This window comes from Coffea eugenioides, chromosome 7, assembly GCF_003713205.1.
Source record: "Coffea eugenioides isolate CCC68of chromosome 7, Ceug_1.0, whole genome shotgun sequence".
Taxonomy (NCBI): domain Eukaryota; kingdom Viridiplantae; phylum Streptophyta; class Magnoliopsida; order Gentianales; family Rubiaceae; genus Coffea; species Coffea eugenioides.
Genome location: NC_040041.1, coordinates 37237412 through 37258450, shown reverse-complemented (window position 1 = coordinate 37258450; position 21039 = coordinate 37237412). Strand labels below are relative to the sequence as shown.

The 21039-nt window shown below is 34.7% G+C and overlaps 1 protein-coding gene across 1 annotated transcript; it reads left to right on the top strand.

Moving 5' to 3' along the window:
* Positions 1-440: 440 nt before the first annotated feature.
* LOC113777340 lies at positions 441-14364 on the top strand. The gene is made up of 6 exons (XM_027322373.1): positions 441-482; positions 4242-4331; positions 7611-7684; positions 7767-7807; positions 13006-13219; positions 14361-14364. The coding sequence occupies exons 1-6, from the start codon at positions 441-443 to the stop codon at positions 14362-14364; spliced, it is 465 nt and encodes a 154-aa protein (XP_027178174.1).
* Positions 14365-21039: the final 6675 nt, after the last annotated feature.

Here is a 21039-nt window from a genome sequence, read left to right as displayed (position 1 = left end):
GTGAAATCAAATAGATATATATATATATATATATGAATTTAAAAAAAAAAGTTATTCATACACATGATCAATGAGGGATGAAAAATTTTATTTTGTGAAATGTGAAGGACAAAAAAATTCATTTTGTGAAATGTAAAGGACTATGGATTGGACAATGTAAATTTTGATTTGATAATTTTACCCTTCAGGAATAATCATGTGCAAGGCATGTAGTGGATTATGATAAAAAACTAGTCAGAAATTTAGATAGGAACCAAATTTGAACATCGAAGTGTAATTCATGGGCAATCTGGAGTCACTTTTAGGGCGCAGTGAAATGAGGGATGATAATAGGTTTTTTTTTTTATGCAGATATTTGGAAATGGGGGGTGAGATTGTTAGGCCAACACTTACTGAAATGGTGATTACTGCCTGATCTAAACACAACTATTGATTCCGTCATGGAGAAGTTGGAGGATTTACCTGAGACCGTCTTCGAAGATGTAATCTATATTTTAAACTTCTAGAGAAATATCCTATGCTTTGCCACAATGCAAGGTGTTAAGCAGATGCACTTGATGGTTCTCCTGACTAATTCTAAATTTTTAGCTTTCATAACCGAACACCTTGGTCGTGTGTACATTTTTCTGGTATAAAACGCAAGTGCAATTATGTTTAATTTGAAATTTCTCAATTGGAACCGAAGATTAAGCTTATTAATCACCAATTCCTTGTACCTTCTGTCCGTGTCTTGAAAGCTTTAAAAGTGCTATCAAGGTCATCAGTTACTTCTGCTCTGGTGGACGAAAAGCAAATAATGGCAGAAATTGTTGATATTCTCCTAGGTATTTCTATGCCTCCACTAGTATGTTGTTATACCACTTTTACGCTCCTTGTGCAGGATTAAATGCTTACTTCACGAGGGAGTAAGGCTCTCCCCCACACCAAATCCTTGCGCGTCCTCAGGCAAACTCAAACTAGAAGACCTAAGCACAATACCCCCAACAACTAATTCAACTCTTCCATAAACATTGAAGTCATGCTACCCTCACAAAACAACTGTAGTACAACACTAGGTAAACAACTAAGAATCTCTTAACATAATAAATGCATTCAAGCACAAAACCAATCTAAGTGATAGACCTCACAGGTTAATCTCACTTTCTCAACCATATGCATAAGTCACGTTTCATTCAATAAAAATGCGCTATCATAAGCTTATAAAGGATCTAACTCTTCGTTACCTCAAAACATGCATAACATCAATCATAAGAACTTTAAATTTTTTGATGTAATAGGGCTCAAAGGTAAGATAGTTGGAAATTTAAGACAAATCTTAGAACTAGTGGCGAACAACACTAAACAATCCCTAACTGAAGGTAACTCCCAAGACTTCTCTGCAAATAGGATTCAATGAATTACACTTTGAAGCACCAAGTATATCTTTTGTGAACAAGAGGAGTCATGCTCCAACCATTAGCTACCTAATTGATAATAATAACTCACGGAAAACCCATAAAACCCCAAAGGAATACTAATTATGACAAAGGATATTCTTTTCTTATTTTTCTTTTTCTTCATTTTTTCTTTTATTTTTTTCCTTTTTATTTTTTTCTGGCTTTTTTTTTCATTTTTTAATTATTTTTTGGTATCCCTACCAAACTTTGAACTAATGTATGCCAATCGAAAGTAACAAGGTATGATGCATTAATGTACATTTTGAAACTTAAATTTTTTTTTTTTCGGTTGGGGGAGGGGGAACCTAAGGAAGGTATGATGCATTAATGTACATTTTGAAACTTAAATTTTTTTTTCGACAAATACAATTTTATAACCTATTCTACCATAATCTAGGGAGACCTAAGGAGGCTTGTGTTAGGGGCTAGTGGATATACAGATCCAACTAGACTAAGGGAGTGTTATAACACAACTCTTAGATTTTTTTTGCTCTAAGTATGGTTTGAATTCTCACCTATAGCACAAGGAGGGACTTAAGTCTCTCCCTGGTGGCCACTGAGCTTGGCTCAGTTGTTCATTTTGAAACTTAAAGGTATGGTTTATATCTTCTTATAGTACAATTGTACCATGCAAATGAATCGCAATTTGGTACAACATGTCCAAAACGTTGAAAAGCTGAATAATAGAAAAGAAATATTTCTTTTGCCTCTGCAATACTTTTAACTTTCCTTTTTATTAACTCTTTCTAATAATTCTAAAAACACTCTTGCAGGTTAAAGAAATCAGAAATTACAAAAATGCTAAGACTTTGATGTTCCAAAGAAAATTCCAAGAGGCGCAAGAAATAGCAAATTGGATTCGCTTAGATGATGTGTTTTTTGAGAATTTGAATAAAACTTTAATGCAATTTATTGCAGAATTTGTATAAAACTTTTGTGTATTTGAGTGTTTAGGGAATGTGTGAAATACTTTCTTATTTTAATTTTTCTTTCCTCTTGTTTCCTTTCTTTTCTATCTTCTTTTCCTCCCTCTCCTTCCCCTTTCCCAAACTGCCATTGGCGCCCATGCTGGCACCTCACACTCCCCACCTTTTTTCCTTTATTTGTTTTTTGCCTTTCCCTTTCTCACCCTCTCTCTCATCCTCCCTCTTTTCTCTTCTCCTCCTCCTTTCGTCTCCCCCTCGCTTGTCCTCCTTCCCCCCCTCCTAGCCCACCCTCTCTCCCTTCACTCTGCATCCTCCCCCACCCTCTCTCCCTCCCTTGTAGCCAAAAAAAAAAAAACTCTTAAATCATTTAACCAAAAAATACAAGAAAAAAAGAACAAAAACGAGTTACTACTCCACATAAGCAAAAAAAAAAAGAAAAAGAAAAAACTTTTCATGACAAGATGAAAACAAAATTAGCCCTTAAATCATTTTACCCAAAAAAATGGACAAAAAAGAAAAGAACCAAAACGGATTACTACTCCACATATGCGAGAGCCAATTGCTACCAATCTAACAGATATATACAAGTTGACATTTGACAAAAAAAAAAAATTGCTACCAATCTAAAAAAACTAAACAAGCAAAAAAAAAAAAAAAAAGGTTACTAAAGTAAAAAAGTTTAATAGTCCAAAGTAAAAGAAGTATCATGCACAATTGCAAAAAAGTAGGAATATTACAAATGCTGTGACGCAACTAAAATTTTTAAGTCTTTTGTTGTCATTTCTTCATTTATCTTAGGTGACGTTTGGTAAGAGAGTTTCGAAATGAAGAATTGAAATAAACTCCATAATTGTTGTTTGAATTACTATTATCGGAATTGGGATTTTGGAATCATATTTAAAAATTTGGAGTTCTCCAATTCCCTAGTAACTTGGAAGGTTTTAGATAAACCCCAAACCTGATTCCCGTTTAGAAATGGGGCTCGTCCTACCACTCGTTACAAAAATTAATATGTAATTATATACATATATATAATTATATATAAAATATATATTATAATTTTATGAAATTCGAACTCGAACTCTAATTCGATGAGTTCCAAATGTCAAGTTTGAGCTCGAGCTTAAAAAAAATAAAAAATAATTATTTTATTTTAAAAAAATAATTATTTTGTTTTTAAAAAATAAATAAAAATAATAATTTTTCTTAACAAATAATAAAATATAAGGGATATATATGTAATTTTACTATTAAAATAAAAAATATATATATAATCAAGTTCGCGAGCTAACGAACTTAGTATTAACACATAATAAAATAAAGGGATATATATGTAATTTTACTATTAAAAAAAAAAATATATATATATATATATATATATAATCAAACTCGCAAGTTAACGAACTTAATATTTTTGAGCTCGAGATCGAAGTTAGGGTCAAGTTCAGCTTTATTAGCTCGAGTTCGTGTGTGTCGATTCGTTTGCAGCTCTAGTGAAAATATCCTCAATTGAAATTTGTGTTTTCTAAATAAGAAATTGAAAAAGCCTTTAAAATTTGAAGGTCCTGCCCTCCTGCCCAAATAGCACTAATTATTCTGAGGCCCACGAAACGACTCGTGTTTCTTCGGTAATGGACGCGACAAAGGCTTGTTGAAAAGCACCACCGCCTCTCTCTGTTTGAAATGTGGAAAAGCAAAAGACAGCATCAATATTCTTGTGGGGCAAGAAAAGTGAAAAGCATAAATATTCTTCGCAAAAACAACCTCTGCTTTTTGTTTTGTGGGCAACACAGTGAAGGCCTGCTACTGTGAACTATCTCGTCTCAGACATTCAGTAGTAGTATATTTTTCAAAGAAATCCCACGCAGCGGTTTGTTAGGGTAGAGGCGAAGCTGGTTCCTGCCGGTTGCCGGAGCTTCTGCAGTCAATTTCTTCAAACAGAGCCGATTACGGTGCTCTTCAACAACAGGTATTTTTAAATTCAAGGAAATCAAAAAAGAAAAAGGAAATAAGTTGATTAATTATTCCATTTTCTCTGCTGTTTTTATATTCTGTATGTTGAAGGAATCATCGGTTGAGTTGATTCATTTTGGAGTCGGAAAAGATGATCTAACTCTGCTAAATCCACTGGTAGGATTTATTCTCATTTTTCATAGCAAGTCTCCTGTCTTCAACCCAAAATTGCACGCAAGAATCCTTGTAGTTCTTTCTTGTTTCACTAATGATCGCAATCTTCCCAAATTAGCCGATTAAGAAATTAGTAATACTCTGGGACCATAAGTCATATTATTGTTACTCTTTGAAATATATTTAGTTTTTGAAGACATCTGTTACTAATAGCTGGATAGATGGTTTCTTGTTTTTCTTGGAATCCTGTTTGACTTTTTTTTTTTTAAACTAAAAACATTTGTTACTCCACAAAGAATAATCTGTTGGCAACTTTTCTATTGGGTCTGGCTTATTTTTTTCTTTCCTTTTTTAGTAAGCTTTGGGTTCCTTTATTAGGAAGATCTGGGTTAATCCTTAAGCAATTTCCAATTTCAATTCATCTTAAAAGGAAAATTTTTTCAATAAAATTTTATTGCTATAATAACATCTAAAAGTTCTCCAAAAACCAATGTCTTTACATGGCGAAAGCTCGTTTGAATTGGGTCTAAATATAGGGATTTTTGTCCTAACAGGCATGGATACTTGTTAACATGCCAAAATTATATCTGACTTTCCATGTGAATACAATTATTGTACCTCCTGTATTTTATATACTTTTTCAAATTAACTATACTTTTTCTTTAAAATGGGTCTCAGATTTGGAAGTTGTTTAGTTCAATCTGATTGTTGTAGTTCTTACCTCTTTTGGTATAAAGTCGTTTAAAATGAGTGTAAACTTGAATTGTAAACTTATATAATGAAATTTGTATAAGATTCAATCCAAAACTGTCTAAGTTTATACCAATGTGCTAATGATTTCTTCAGGACAATTTTCGGTACTATTTCTTGGCAATTAAGACAAGAAATTTTAAAATATACCTACATGATCTTTTTAGGATAATTTACAACTAATCTCCTAATGTATACCCTAATTCTAACTTCATCCCATAACCTCATTTTTGTGTGTAATGAACCCTTCATTTTATTTGTCTTTCTTTATAACTACCGAAATACAAATTTGGCACAAAATCTAAAGTTTGGAAAAAATATATATAATATACATTAATTGTTAGTTGATGTGTTAGAACCCTAGAAGAATGCTTGTTAATTACACTTTTGTTTTGTAATACATTTACGATAATTTACCAACACCTTATAATCTGTCAGGATGCTCCTTGACCCGAGGAGTAGCTAGTGCCCGGCCGGTCATTTTACTAATGTCTCTTTTTGTAATAATGTAGCCAATAAAATAGATTATCACTATATTGGTCTCAACTCTTAACTCAATTGCCCCAAACAAATGCTATTTAATACACTTTTGGACATAAAAAAAGTTACCATAACACATTGAAAGTTTACACCCTTACTTACGAAATCTCCCAAACTTATGCTATTCTATTTTCTTACCCCTAAGTTTTAGGTATTTTTATCCCAAGTTTTAGACATGCAAACAAGTAATGGTTAGGAGAATTTAATACTTGTTCGATGCATAAAACATAGTTAATAATTTTGGAACAATACAAAATTTGTCAGCCATGGATCATGTGCATATATCAAGTGTACCTAGAATTGGAAATTGGAAGAAATGCAAAAAAGAAATCTCTATACTTTTTTTTTCGCAACGATAGGATTCCTATGTGAGTAGAAACTCTATCAAAAATGACCACTGAAAACTGTCACATATTATGACAAATTTTTGTGAGAGGCATGGGTCGAACCTCCCGCACCACCAAACCTTTGACGGCTGGACCAAAAGCCCAATGGCCTCTATACTTAATTGTACACAATTGTGTAATGGCAGCCATGGATCATGGAAAGTGACCCTTTTCAGTTTTAGCAAATTAGCTCAGGGTTGGAAATCTGTAAACTCAGAGGGACTATTGTTTTAATGGGAGTGTATGTATCTATTATTTTCCTGTTACTACTACTACTACTTTGTCTATTATAAGAGCATCACAATGGGTGCAATAGAAGTTGAAAAACACTCTATTACACCCATGCATTGTGTTCCATAGCATTGTGGGTATAACGAGTACTACACGAATGAAAGGCACTCAAAAGTTGTTGGGCCCATACTCAAAGCTTTCAACTGTCAAAATATTACCCATTTTATCCATTTTATTCAAAAGCTTTCAAAACGTCCATTTTGTCCATTTCGCAATGGTAAAACAAAATAATGGCTTCCTTCAAAAAAAAAAAAAAATAATGGCAACATTGAATGGTAATATTTTTTTTAGATTTCAATCATCAAAATTTTGTCCATTTGACCAATTATTCAAAGCAGCACCATGGGACCCATACTCAAAGCTTTCAATGATCAAAATATTTACCCATTTTGTCCATTTTATTCAAAAGCTTTACAGTCCATTTTGTCAAATTTGCAATGGTAAAACAAAATAAAGGCAGCATTGCAGCGGTAATATTTTCTAGATTTCAATCCTCAAAATTTTATCTATATATATTATTAATATTTTTTCAATTTCTCACTCTTCTATTCCATCTTTGCAACTGTAATATTTGGGAATGGTTCGAAGGCAATGATAATAAAAATTAATATTTATTATGTAATATTACTTCTAATGCAAATTATGTAACGGAGTTAAATTACTTAAATAGAGCGTGGTATTTGTTTAATGATTACTTAATTATTTTTTTTAAAATAACAATGTATTAATTTTGAGAGCCAAAAATAATGTGACTTTTATGAATTAATAACATTATTTTTCCAAAATAAAAATTTTGAAATGTAAAAATTTCACTAAAAGTTAATAAATTATTTCCCAAAAATAATGAAATTATTTCTAGAAAATAAATAAATTTATTTATTTATGGGACATGTATTGTGAATTACTAAAATAAATGTGTGATTTGATGTGGATTCATGCTATTATACTTTGTAGCGTGTAATCTATAATGAGTGATGTTGTAATGAAAGAAAGGCATAATAAAATGATGATGCAACAAATGGATTACACTCTTGTGGATGTCCTAGTGTAGCATTTCACATGCAAAAAGTCTTGCATATAAGAATTCTATTTATTTTGGTTGAAATCATCAGAATGTTCTTTTTTCTTTCTTAAACTTGATTTTGTATGGGTAGGTGTATGGTATACTGGGAATTGTTGCGTATTCACAAGATCACCAGCTATTGCCAGAGGTTTCACTTTCGCTCAAGTGAGTGCTGAATTTTATTTTATTTTTAGTTTAAAGTGTTTTTTTTTAATGTAGCTTCAGCATATAAATGGAATTTCTGCAGATTCAACCGGTCACCTGTTCCCAGAGAATTCACCCTCCAAAGTAAGTGCTGAATTTCTTTTTCTTTTTTTTTCACACATTATGTTTGGTTGAAATATATATGGTTTCCATGTGTTCTTGACATTTCTTCTGCTAGTATACTAGAGAGTGATCAATGTGTTCTTCCACTTAATGGTTGAAATATTTTTGGTTGACATTTCTTTTGCATATTCACTTAAGCCTGGGACGTACAGTTTCAGTTCAATAAAGCAATTTCCTCCCAACATCAAATTATGGAAAGAAACACTAGGAAATTAAGGATGAAATAAGAGGAAATTGTAGCTTTTTTATTTGACTTAGCATTAGATAAATGAATTTTTTATATATGAATACATGTATTCTTAAATTACTGCAGAAATTATGTGAACGCATTTCGTGTGATATCGTATGATGAGTAACTATGAAATTAATATGTCTCTGCACCTCCACAGTGTTTATCTTACAAGTAGGTTGTTGTTATTTCTCCACGGATGTAGGAAAAAAAATTTAGATGGTTTGCTGTCCCATATTATCTCAAATGAAAAAAGAAGTAAAATTGTTAGTCTTATTAACAAGTCTTTAAATTTGGAGAAGTTGCCAAGTTAAAATTTTTTTTTAAAAAAGATTAACAATATATAGGCTTGTGATCCTGATGTTCAGTGCAATGTAAGTTATTTAATCCCAAGAAGATTAATAAAATAGAGAACATGACATTTTGAAAACTTTCTAATTTTTCAAGGTCTCAAGAAAAATAGTTTAAACTGGGCCATATACAATTGTAATTCAACTCTAAATCCACAGGCCAATTTGCACTCCAAACACTTGGAATTGGGAGAAAACGAAAACTCCCTTAGTGTTTACAACGCTCTGCGTGCAACTAACATTTTTTCCTTTATCTCTTTTTAGCTAACTAACGATTCAGGAATTTGTTTCAAAAAAAGAAAGGTTCTATTTGAATTAGTTATTTTTGTGGGTGTTTTTCAAATATTTTTTTCTGTACCTGTATATATATAAAACTTTAGTGTAAATGTTTTTTAGGGTGTTTTTAGAGATATTTTTAGGAGGTTTTTTTAAAGTATTTTGGAATATTTTTAGAATTTACAATTTTTTTGGTATTTTTTAAAAGTTTACACCACCCACCACCACTACCATCACCCATCGCCACCACCCGTTACCTCCTCCTCCCTTCTCTCTCCGCTTCCTTTCTCCTTTGCCTCCTTTCTCTTCCTCTTTACTCCCTCCTCCTCCCTCTCCTTCTTCTTCTCTTTCCTTCTCACCCTCCTTCCTCATCCCCTCCCTTCCTTCGCCCCCTAGACCCCTCCTAAGGCCGCAATCAAAAGTCGCCACGGGAACTAAATTTTGCTAATTTAAATTTGTAAAGATGTAAAAATAACATTTTAAAAGTAAAAGACAAAAAAATTCATTGAACAAAATGTGAGGGGTGTTTGGAACAATTTTTCCTTAATTCATTAATATAAAATACAACAACCAAAGTAGGCATTTATTCAAAAACCAAGAATTATCTCGTGCTACATGCAAATTGCTTTACGTTGGCTCTGTTTGTCCCTTCTGACTTTATTTTGAGAATCTTTTCAGTTCTGCTATAAAAAAATGAAATAAAATTCAACAAAGAAGTGAAAGAAAAAGAACAGAAACTTATGTGCCTTTACACATAGGCAAAAGGAAAGAAGCATAAACTAATTCAATTGATAAAAGAGACGATAAATTTCAAGAGAGATCATAAATATTTCTCCAACATTTAAGCAATTATATTTCGAGATCAAGGCGGAATTTTATTGAGGAAGTCAAAGTTCGAATTCCAAGAAAAACTAGGCAATACATAAGTTGTTAAAGCAGTTGAAGGAAAAAAATAGTAAAAGAGAACGAGAAAAGCTTGCTATTTTTTTGGAACAGAGACTCAGTATTTAATACTCTCTCTATCCCATAAAAATAGGCTCACTTTCCTTTGTGCCCGTCCCAAATTATAAGCCTATTTCTTTTTTTAAAGAGTAGTTAGTTAGTTATTTTACTAACATACCCATATTTAATGTACATTATTATTATAGATTTTAGAATATATTTGTTACCTTCTAATGGCTCCAAATTAAAATGTTTGATTGTTTGTCAATTTTATTTTTGTTATTCATTTTAGTTAAACATGTAACATGAATTAGATTGTGATACGAAATATGGGCCGCTTATGGGCCATGTTTTGGGCTGCAAGAGATTGAATCTTTTAGTAATAGTTAGTAGTTTATTTTCTAGATTCCTATTTTATTTGCTAGGAATAAATTCGGTCCAAGACCTCATGTTGAGTTGGATCCGATTTATAGAGTCTAGGCTCACTATAACTTAAGTTGGTTAATTAGCTTTTATTGGGTTATGTTGGGCCAGCTTAAAGCTTTCATTGGATCAATTATAAGCTGACCATTAGATAGTGGATTTGAGTAGTGGAATCGGGCCAAAGGCCTAGCCTAGCCGAGTTAGGGTTTTGTCTTGTAAGGCTATATATAGCCTAGGTTTTCATTCATTAGGGGGGAGTTCAGATTTTATAAAATATTCGTGAGTTTATTCACTCTCTCTTGCCTCAAGAGAATTTCCTTTGAATACTTGAGAATTAATCTCAAGTTGTTCAACGAACTTATCAATCAAGTAGTCTCCTTGATTGTGGCGTTCTTCTATCTATACTTTTGGTTCACTAAAGTGGCTAGTCGTGGGTTAAGGAATCTCCTTAGTTCGTGGCTCGTGATTCTAGAAGGGTCAAAGTTCCGCCAATCATCCCAACAACTGGTTGTGTCTCTCATTGTGTCAAGTCCGATTATTTTCACACAAAAAAAAAAAAAAAAAATTTCTGTCCGCACAGTACTGTTCACCGTTACTGTTCACCGACACTGTTTACCGTTACTGTTCACCCGTTACTGTTCACCGACACTGTTCATCCGATTACAATCTGTCTAGCCTTGTTGTTTGGGTTATCCAACTTGTTTACTTGGTTTTCAAATCTGAATTTTGGCAAAACTTGTTGGAATTTTGTGAATCTTGAAGAGAACTTACAATAATCTTGAGCTTCTTGCATTCTTGATCACAATCTTGAAATTTCTGAAGTTCCTGACAACTTCCTTGAAAGTTCTTGAAAGATCTTGGAGTTCTTGGTAGTTATTATTTGTGGACTTCCTTGTTTTGTGTCGTGGTCGATAGTTGTAGTCAAGAAAAAAAAAACAGAAAACAAAAACGAAAAGAAAAAGAAAGAAAAGAGGAATCGGTTGGCAAGAAAAAAAAAAGGAAAGGAAAGAAAGTGGCAACCGAATTGTTTTGAATAGGAAACCAAATCTGATTTGTGCAATCGTTCTTGGAGTAGAATTTGGAAGTTACCAAAAGTTGTTTCAAGAAAATTACCAAAGGTTGTTTCAAGAAGGTTACCAAAAGTTGTTTCAAGAAGATTACCAAAAGTTGTTTCAAGAAGGTTACCAAAAGTTGTTCAAGAGGAAAAAGGATTTTTCAAAGGGTTTCCAAAAACTAACTTGTTTCCAAAATCAATTAGGAAACTAAGTAAAGCACTTGGATAACTCTTCGTACTCACTTGGACACTCTCTCTCCTACATTTTTAGGAAATTTTCCTAAACTCTCTCATCCATTTTTTTGGAAACTTTCCTAAATTCTCTCATCCGTTTTTTAGGAAACTCTCCTAAAATTCTCTCATCCATTTTTAGGACCTTTCCAGATTCTCATACACCACTTTTGGGGACAAACTTGGTTGACGTTTGGTTGAACTACTTGAGGGAAAATTCTGATTTCTTCAAGGGGGCAATCAAGGGATTTGAAAGTGAATGGTGAGATCATTAGAGTGTTTTTAAACACTTGAGCAAAACACGAGAGTGAGCAAAACACGTAAGGGAGCGAGTGAGGACTGTTCTACTAATTTTTGTTGAGTTTTGCAGGTAATAAAAGTATGAGACAAACGAATGCTCAACTGGAGCTTCACCATCTTGTGCCTAAAGGAGTAAATACTGTGGCATTGCGTGAGGTAACTGAGCAATTGGAAATCATCAAAGCTCAAAAAAATGATTGGTTTTATACACGTTGCCACATCAAGGATAAGGTTTGCAGCTTAGCCATTGATAAGGGTTGTGAAGTTAACCTCGCAAGTACTGTCTTGGTTGAGAAATTGAATCTTCCAACCATTGATCATCTTCGACCTTACAAGTTGCAAAGTGATAGTGGTGATATTTGGATTACTAAGCACACACTTGTTCCTTTTCGTATTGGTCAATACGTGGATGAGGTGTTGTGTGATGTGGTTCCCATTCAAGTGACGCATGTGCTGTTGGGACAATGGTGGATGTTTAATCGAGAAGTCAAATATGATGGATATACTAATAAGTATTCCTTCACATTTAATGGCCGTCGTACCAGGCTTGTGTCGCTTAACTCTAAGCAACTTTGTATTGATCTAGCATACATGAAGAGTGAGCATGAGCGTTATAGTATGAAGAAAGAGCTGGATGAGAGAATTGTGACTGAAGAGGTAAAATTCGAGGGAGTTGAAAAGGAGAAAGAGGTTGAGAATAATGAGGGGAAAAAGTTAGCTACTGAGCATGAGAAAGAGATTAAAAATTCTAAGAGTAAGCTGATTGTGAGAAAGGATGTGAGATCATATGTTTTTTCTAACGATCTTAACTCTACTTTGTTTAGTGTTTCTACTTTTATGCAGGTTAAGCAAGGAAAAATTGAGTTGATCTTGGCATGTTCTATGCCTAAATCCATTGGTGAATATCAAACTTTTCATGGAGTTTGCATCTTAAGTGTTGTATCTCTTTGTCATCCATTGATGTTCAACTTCAACCATGAGCCTGATTTGCTTGTTGGGAGGAATAATAAAGTTTCAAAGGGAGTTTCTATACTTGAAACTTGTTATAAACTTCCTTCTTATTTTGTTAGTGATAATTCTTTCCTCATTGGTCCAAATTCTAATTCCTTACAACCTGATTTTATTCTTCAATTTGAAGGTTCAAAAGCTGCCTATCTCGATCTTGCTCCTTTTGTACAAGATAGGCCATACCAACAACAACTTGCAATGAATTTTGTAACTTTGCAAAATCATGTCCGGGACTTTTCTAACCTGATTGAGCATCACTATGAAGATCCTTATCTTGTGAATGTGAATGGTAAGCTGTCAAGTGATTTTATACCTACAAATGCTAATCGTGTGATTTATTGTGTAGGTCCAAATTCGACCATTCATGACACAAGGATTATTAGAGAGCTTTGGAGTGGTTGGAGTCAAGCCTTGAATTTCCCATGGCAGATTGTGAGCATTTTCAAGCTTACCAAGAGACATGTGCACCGACTTGCAATAATCATGACGCATGCAAGTATCATTCATTCTAAGAGAGCCAATATGTGGAGATTTGAAGTTTCATTCTGCCAACTCTTGCAGTACCATTCATTTCCAAACACGATTTGAGGACAAATCTTTTTCAAGAGGAGGGGAATGATACGAAATATGGGCCGCTTATGGGCCATGTTTTGGGCTGCAAGAGATTGAATCTTTTAGTAATAGTTAGTAGTTTATTTTCTAGATTCCTATTTTATTTGCTAGGAATAAATTCGGTCCAAGACCTCATGTTGAGTTGGATCCGATTTATAGAGTCTAGGCTCACTATAACTTAAGTTGGTTAATTAGCTTTTATTGGGTTATGTTGGGCCAGCTTAAAGCTTTCATTGGATCAATTATAAGCTGACCATTAGATAGTGGATTTGAGTAGTGGAATCGGGCCAAAGGCCTAGCCTAGCCGAGTTAGGGTTTTGTCTTGTAAGGCTATATATAGCCTAGGTTTTCATTCATTAGGGGGGAGTTCAGATTTTATAAAATATATGTGAGTTATTTCACTCTCTCTTGCCTCAAGAGAATTTCCTTTGAATACTTGAGAATTAATCTCAAGCTGTTCATTGAACTTATCAATCAAGTAGTCTCCTTGATTGTGGCGTTCGTCTATCCATACTTTTGGTTCACTAAATTTGCTAGTCGTGGGTTAAGGAATCTCCTTAGTTCGTGGCTCGTGATTCTAGAAGGGTCAAAGTTCCGCAAAACATCCAAACTTGGTGTTTGTCTAGATCCGTCTCACATCAGATTGACTCTTGCATTAAGAAACTAAAGTGCTCTAAATTCAAAAAACAATATAGTAATACATGCCTTTTACTTTGAACGAATGATCTAATATTAATAAGGGGTATTTGAGGAAAGCATGAACAAAAAATAATTGTTATAACTACAATAACTAAGGCTCTGTTTGGATTGTCAATTTTTGCAAAAACTGTTTTTGTCTTTCAAAAACAACCAAGGCTCCATTTGGATATGCTGTTTTTGGGGATATTTTACAAAAACAGCACTATTCATTTTTTGGAAAACAATCAATGTTGTTTGGATTAGTTGTTTTTCAAAAACAAAGTGTTTTTGAAAAACAAGCGTGTATGGATTCACTGTTTTTGAAAAACAACATTTAATTTTTTTTCCTTCTGTGTTTGAAATATTGAATGCCATTTGCACTTAAACAATTATCAATTTTTTAATACATAGATGAGACATAAGTGTACAATTTATTGGGCGTACTATCTGAACAAATAATGGCAGGAGATGTTCTACTGGTGTTGATGATAGTACATCATATCGGCTATTGCTCTCCTACTTTAATTCCATTCAGCAATTCCTGCAGCCAACATATCTGGAGCTTGTGCTGCGGGCATTAGGTTGAAGGGGTTTATGTTATCTGCCAATGCTATATCTGCTTCTTCTTCAACAAAATATGCGTCATTTGGAACATACTCGCGCATGAAGTTATGCAAGGCACAACAAGCCAGGACAATATTATTTTGAGTAGCCATCATATACTTCTGCATGAGACCCTTAAGTATTGGAAACCGCTTCTTCAAGACGCCAAACGTACGTTCTATAATGTTTCTTAACGATGCATGCCGTTTGTTGAAGAGTGTCCTCACTGCCCGCTCTTGCGCGGTTCCCCGTGCATCTTTAAATGGAGCCATGAGTCCTGCGATATTCTGGTAAGTCACTGTAAGTCCTGGTGCAACCCAATGAGTACAAACAATTTCACAATGATGCACAAAGATATATCAAATTTAAGCACAATAAAGAAAACTTAATTAAAGAGAAAAGATAAGAAATGCAAACCAAATATCAATCCAATAGCCTCTTCAATAGATGGCGATGCTAACCAAGATGTACAAGTGAAGGCTCACTCCTTCCTCACCCCAAACACTCTTTGGTTGAGCCAAGGAGTTTTACAACTATTCTAGTTAACCCTCAACAACCTACACTTGAAAGATCACTCACCCAATTAAGAACTATTTTATACAAATGAGGCAACCTTCACCAAGGTTTTACCACTTCAAGTGATAGGTTCACCTTCACCAAGGTTTTACTCCTCCTAGAGAGTAACCTTCACTTGAGCAACCTCACAACCCAACTTCCCAACCCCTTATACAACCAACAAAGAATCTTTCTACTCAAAAATCTCACTTGTAAGCTTGTATTTTGTGTTGGCAAAAGTCCATTGTCTTCTTGTGCTTTGGGGTGTTTATAGAAGGTGAGAAATGGCTCCAAAAGGCTCTCCAACGGTCAAATATTAAATGCTGTCAAAACTAGCCGTTGGCCTGTCGGACGTCCGAACCACCTGTCGGACGTCCGAACCCTGCGTCCAAACCACCTGTCGGACGTCCGAACCCTGCGTCCGAACGTCGTCCAGAGAGTTATCAAATCTTCGTGGAATTTTTAGGACGTCCGATGAAATCGATGTGCGTCCGAGGCGTGCGTCCGATCCTTCCGGACGTCCGATGCTTCCTCACGAGCGTCCGACAGAGTTTCCTTCTTGATGTTCTTCATCCTTTCGGACGTCCGATAGCTTCCTTTCGGACGTCCCACATGAGTGCCCTGTTTTTGCTTCTTCTTTTGTGCCACAAGAATCTGTTCTAACAAATTGCTCACATAAAAATATTAGCCCAAATCTACATTTTGGTTTGTTAATCATCAAAACCAAGGATTGATCGACCAAGGTCAACAATCTCCCCCTTTTTGATGATGACAAACAAAATGAAGATTTCTTTTATCAAATAAGTTCAATTAAAGCTCCCCCTTAGAAAGTGCCAACATACAAAGAAATTTCAATAAATCCTACTCCCCCTTTTGGCATCAATCAAAAAAAAAACAAACTCCCCCTTTATTTTTCAAATCAAGACCATATTGAATATCAAAATTTTCAAAAGTACTTACAACCATTTAGCACTTCTTGGATCAAATCTTCATGATGTACCTAAATATGAGAAATTTCATTTGGTACCCTTTCTTTATAGGGTCCTTGGGAGTTAATACGACATGATCTAGCAATCCACATGGATTTCATGTCATTTTCTCATATTTTTCTTTACATAGCAATCATTTTGCATATGTCCAAATTTGCAACAAAAGTGACACATGATAGAAGTATTTTGCACATAGGTGGATTTAATGCAACTAATTTTCTTACTTCTTATCATAGCAAACTTATTTGTGCCTTGAAAAGATTTGCTTTCTTTTATTTGAGAAAACTTTTGTTTTTCATTTTGGAGAAACTCGTTCAAGTCATTAATTCTTTTCTTTAACAAATTTTGTTCCTCCAACATTTTTTCATAAAACTTTGTTTTCTCTTCCAACTTCTTTTTCAAATTATTTTTGCAATCAAAAACACTTTTTTGATTTTTTAAATCATCATTTTCCATTCTCAAACATTTGTTTTCTTGAAAAAGTTTGGAGTTTTCTTCCAACAAATCATTTATTTTTGTTTTCAAATCTTTATTTTTAGCATAAGATTTTCTCAAACTTTTATGCATTTTAATCATAAGAATTTTTACATCATCATCTTCATTATCTTCATCACAAGAAGAGTGATAAGAATTTACCTCATCTTCTCCAAAGGCCATTAGTGCCATTTGTGCCAACTCTTCTTTTTCTCTTTTTGAATTGCATTCATCCCATGTAATTTTGCAATCTCCTCTTGAACTTCTCTTGTTGAAGATCTTCTTGAAACTTTTGATGTGAGGAGTTATATCATTGTCCACTTCCATGTTTTCATTACCCATGAAGGATGGGTTATCCCCCACTTGAGATGCTTTAAAAGCTATGCCTCTCTTATACATTCTTGCATTTTCTTCCTCTTGCACTTTGAATTTCAGCTTTAATTCATAAGAGGTTAGGGAATTCACAAGAGATTCAATGGACATAGAATTTAAATCCTTTGCCTCTTCTATAGCATTTATTTTGTTTTCCCATTCTTTTGGTAAGGCATTCAAAATCTTTCTATTTTTCTCACCCAAAGAATATTCTTTTCCAAGCAATTTAAGATCTTGAATAATGTCACAAAATCTACTACACATCTTATCAACATTTTCAAGAGGATGCATTTTGAAAAATTCATATTGAGAAACAAGCAAAGATTTCTTTTGTTCTTTAATATCTTGGTTACCTTCATGAAATACACACAATTTATCCCAAATATCTTTAGCTGATTTACAACCTTTAATCCTACTAGATTCATTTACATCTAATGCATTGTACAATATACACATGGCCTTGGCATTCAAAGAAAGGTATCTCTTGTCTTTTTCATTCAATTCTTGTCTAGTCTTTAATCTACTCAAATTAGTGGTAGAGTCAATTATTCTGGCTTCATAAGGACCATCTTCTACCACATATCATAATTCAATATAAACAGATTGTAAGAAAATCATCATTCTTTGTTTCCACATGCTAAAATGAGAACCATTAAACATAGGTGGTCTATCAATAGATTGCCCTTCTAAAAAAGAAACTTTTATGGTTGCCATGATCTTTACTCTGAGCGGTTCAGCTTGATCAAAAGAGACCAAGCTCTGATACCAATTGTAAGTCCTGGTGCAACCCAATGAGTACAAACAATTTCACAATGATGCACAAAGATATATCAAATTTAAGCACAATAAAGAAAACTTAATTAAAGAGAAAAGATAAGAAATGCAAACCAAATATCAATCCAATAGCCTCTTCAATAGATGGCGATGCTAACCAAGATGTACAAGTGAAGGCTCACTCCTTCCTCACCCCAAACACTCTTTGGTTGAGCCAAGGAATTTTACAACTATTCTAGTTAACCCTCAACAACCTACACTTGAAAGATCACTCACCCAATTAAGAACTATTTTATACAAATGAGGCAACCTTCACCAAGGTTTTACCACTTCAAGTGATAGGTTCACCTTCACCAAGGTTTTACTCCTCCTAGAGAGTAACCTTCACTTGAGCAACCTCACAACCCAACTTCCCAACCCCTTATACAACCAACAAAGAATCTTTCTACTCAAAAATCTCACTTGTAAGCTTGTATTTTGTGTTGGCAAAAGTCCATTGTCTTCTTGTGCTTTGGGGTGTTTATAGAAGGTGAGAAATGACTCCAAAAGGCTCTCCAACGGTCAAATATTAAATGCTGTCAAAACTAGCCGTTGGCCTGTCGGACGTTCAAACCACCTGTCGGACGTCCGAACTCTGCGTCCAAACCACCTGTCGGACGTCCGAACCCTGCGTCCGAACGTCGTCCAGAGAGTTATCAAATCTTCGTGGAATTTTTAGGACGTCCGATGAAATCGATGTGCGTCCGAGGCGTGCGTCCGATCCTTCCGGACGTCCGATGCTTCCTCACGAGCGTCCGACAGAGTTTCCTTCTTGATGTTCTTCATCCTTTCGGACGTCCCACATGAGTGCCCTGTTTTTGCTTCTTCTTTTGTGCCACAAGAATCTGTTCTAACAAATTGCTCACATAAAAACATTAGCCCAAATCTACATTTTGGTTTGATAATCATCAAAACCAAGGATTGATTGACCAAGGTCAACAGTCGCGTCCACCGCGTAATACTTCCCTAGCATAATGAAATTATATTTAAAACTCATTGAAGACGCAATGAGAAAAGGAATTATTTGATTTAATCTGGACTAACCTGCTGGTGGCCACGGAAAGGCACAATTAGGATCTTGTATGACTTCTTATAAGATTCTAGAATCGTGTGCGCTACCCTTCCACCCTACCCTGACATAAGTGAATCTCATGTTGTGATCACACACGGTTAGAACGTTTTGTGATAAGCTACCATGCCTGTTCCGGTAACGTTCCCTGTCTTCGGCTGTACACCAGGCCGAAACGCGTGTTCCGTCAATCACTCCAACGCAATACTAATAAAAAAAAAAAATCTTCCCATAAGTTGGTCACAGCTGTTAGGCATAATGAAATAATAATTTCACAGAGTAGCTCATAATCTTAAACCAGGGCTAGAACAAAGCACTATTATGTATTCTTGGATGGGTTATGTGATAATCCACCGGTCGGACCAGGTCGCGTCCCAATCGAATGAGAGATCTAAGGCAGCGTCGTAGATGGCGGTCCGTTGTCTCGGGAGAATGTTGGAATCTCTCGGCAAGCGCCCTATGTCGCTCATTATGATTCAAACACAGCAGGCATATAGCAACGGACTCATGAATTCCCACCCGTTGTGTCGGGTGGGCCACCCAATAGCCCCTCTGAACCAACAAATCACACAATTGGAGGAAAATGGGAGCTTCCATTCAAAGGTTGTCGAATATTCTGTCTTGATGGCCGTTTATCAGCTGTATAACATATTGAGCACCCGACTGTGCACCATCTCGAATTCTTCGCCGCTGCCCTAAGTTGATGTACGGGTCGAATAAGGCCAATCCAGCAAGGATAAAGGCAGCGAAGGCCAACATGAGCTCCTCATAGTCCGAATCATCAGATGAGTCCCCACCATTCACATAACCATCATACTCCATTTCGTGTAATTTGTGCAACTGCGTCGGGCGTGAATCTAAAAAAAAAAAGAGGCCGTGATATCATTCAAGACCAATCTTAATTTGCCTACATTGAGCAGGAAATATAAACTCAACATGTACATGGACCAAAATTAGGCAAAAATCTATTACATGCGATTTTCGGTAAGACAAGAGGATAACTTCTTGAAATAAGTCGAGGCTATCCGCCAACCAATTTATAGCCAACAAGTTGAGGGATCAAGCAGAAGTTTTGCATCTTACATAAAAAAAAGAATCTTACATCTTCTTCAAGTAGGTCACGTATTCTTGAAAAGAATTGTTGAAGTAAGTCATATTCTTGAAAAGAGTTGTTGACGTAAGTTATATTCCCTACCTAAAAGTTGCTCTAAAAATGACCATCATACCTAAAAGTTGCTATTTTGCTTCCAAAAGTTGCTCTTTTCTTGTCCCTTACTTCAATTACCTTACATCTTTTTCAAGTAAGTCATGAATTCTTAAAAGATTTATTAAAGTAAGTCAATTTCTTAAAATAAGTCTTATTCTTTATTCGAAACTTTAGGCCAAGTAAGGAACGTTGTCCCTTATTTGAATTACCTCATATAATTCTTGAAGTAAGTCACACAATTGAAAAGAGTTGTTGAAGTTAGACATATTCTTGAAATAAGTTCTTATTCTTTACTATAAACTGTAGGCCAAGTAAGGAACGTTGTCCGTTACATCTTCCTTACTATCCAACTCTTGAAATTTTTCTGAATAAGTAAAATTAGGAATCGTACGTACTGTTGAAATAATAGTGCGCTACCTAACAGAGAAAAAACTAACTAATCTGGACTCAAGCAGAATGTTGTTGAAGTAACGGATAAACTTTCTTGAAGGCAATTATTTGCATATTCAAAAAGTATCATATTCTTGAACCTGTTGCTGAAGTAATACATTCTTGAAAGTAAGGTTTAGGCCAAGTAAGGAAAAAACTCCCTTACGTATTCCTGACATTCCAACAACCTGCATGGGTGAAACTATCACTCTTAATAAGTAGTCATATCAGACATAGCAATAGCCAAACCAATACATTTCCTGAAACGACTACGTCGTTGGACTGCACTTTTTTTTTTTCAGGAAATGTACTGGTTTGGCTATTGCTATGTCTGATATGACTACTTATTAAGAGTGAAACTGAAACGACTACGTCGTTGGACTGCACTTTTTTTTTTTCAGGAAATGTACTGGTTTGGCTATTGCTATGTCTGATATGACTACTTATTAAGAGTGATAGTTTCACCCATGCAGGTTGTTGGAATGTCAGGAATACGTAAGGGAGTTTTTTCCTTACTTGGCCTAAACCTTACTTTCAAGAATGTATTACTTCAGCAACAGGTTCAAGAATATGATACTT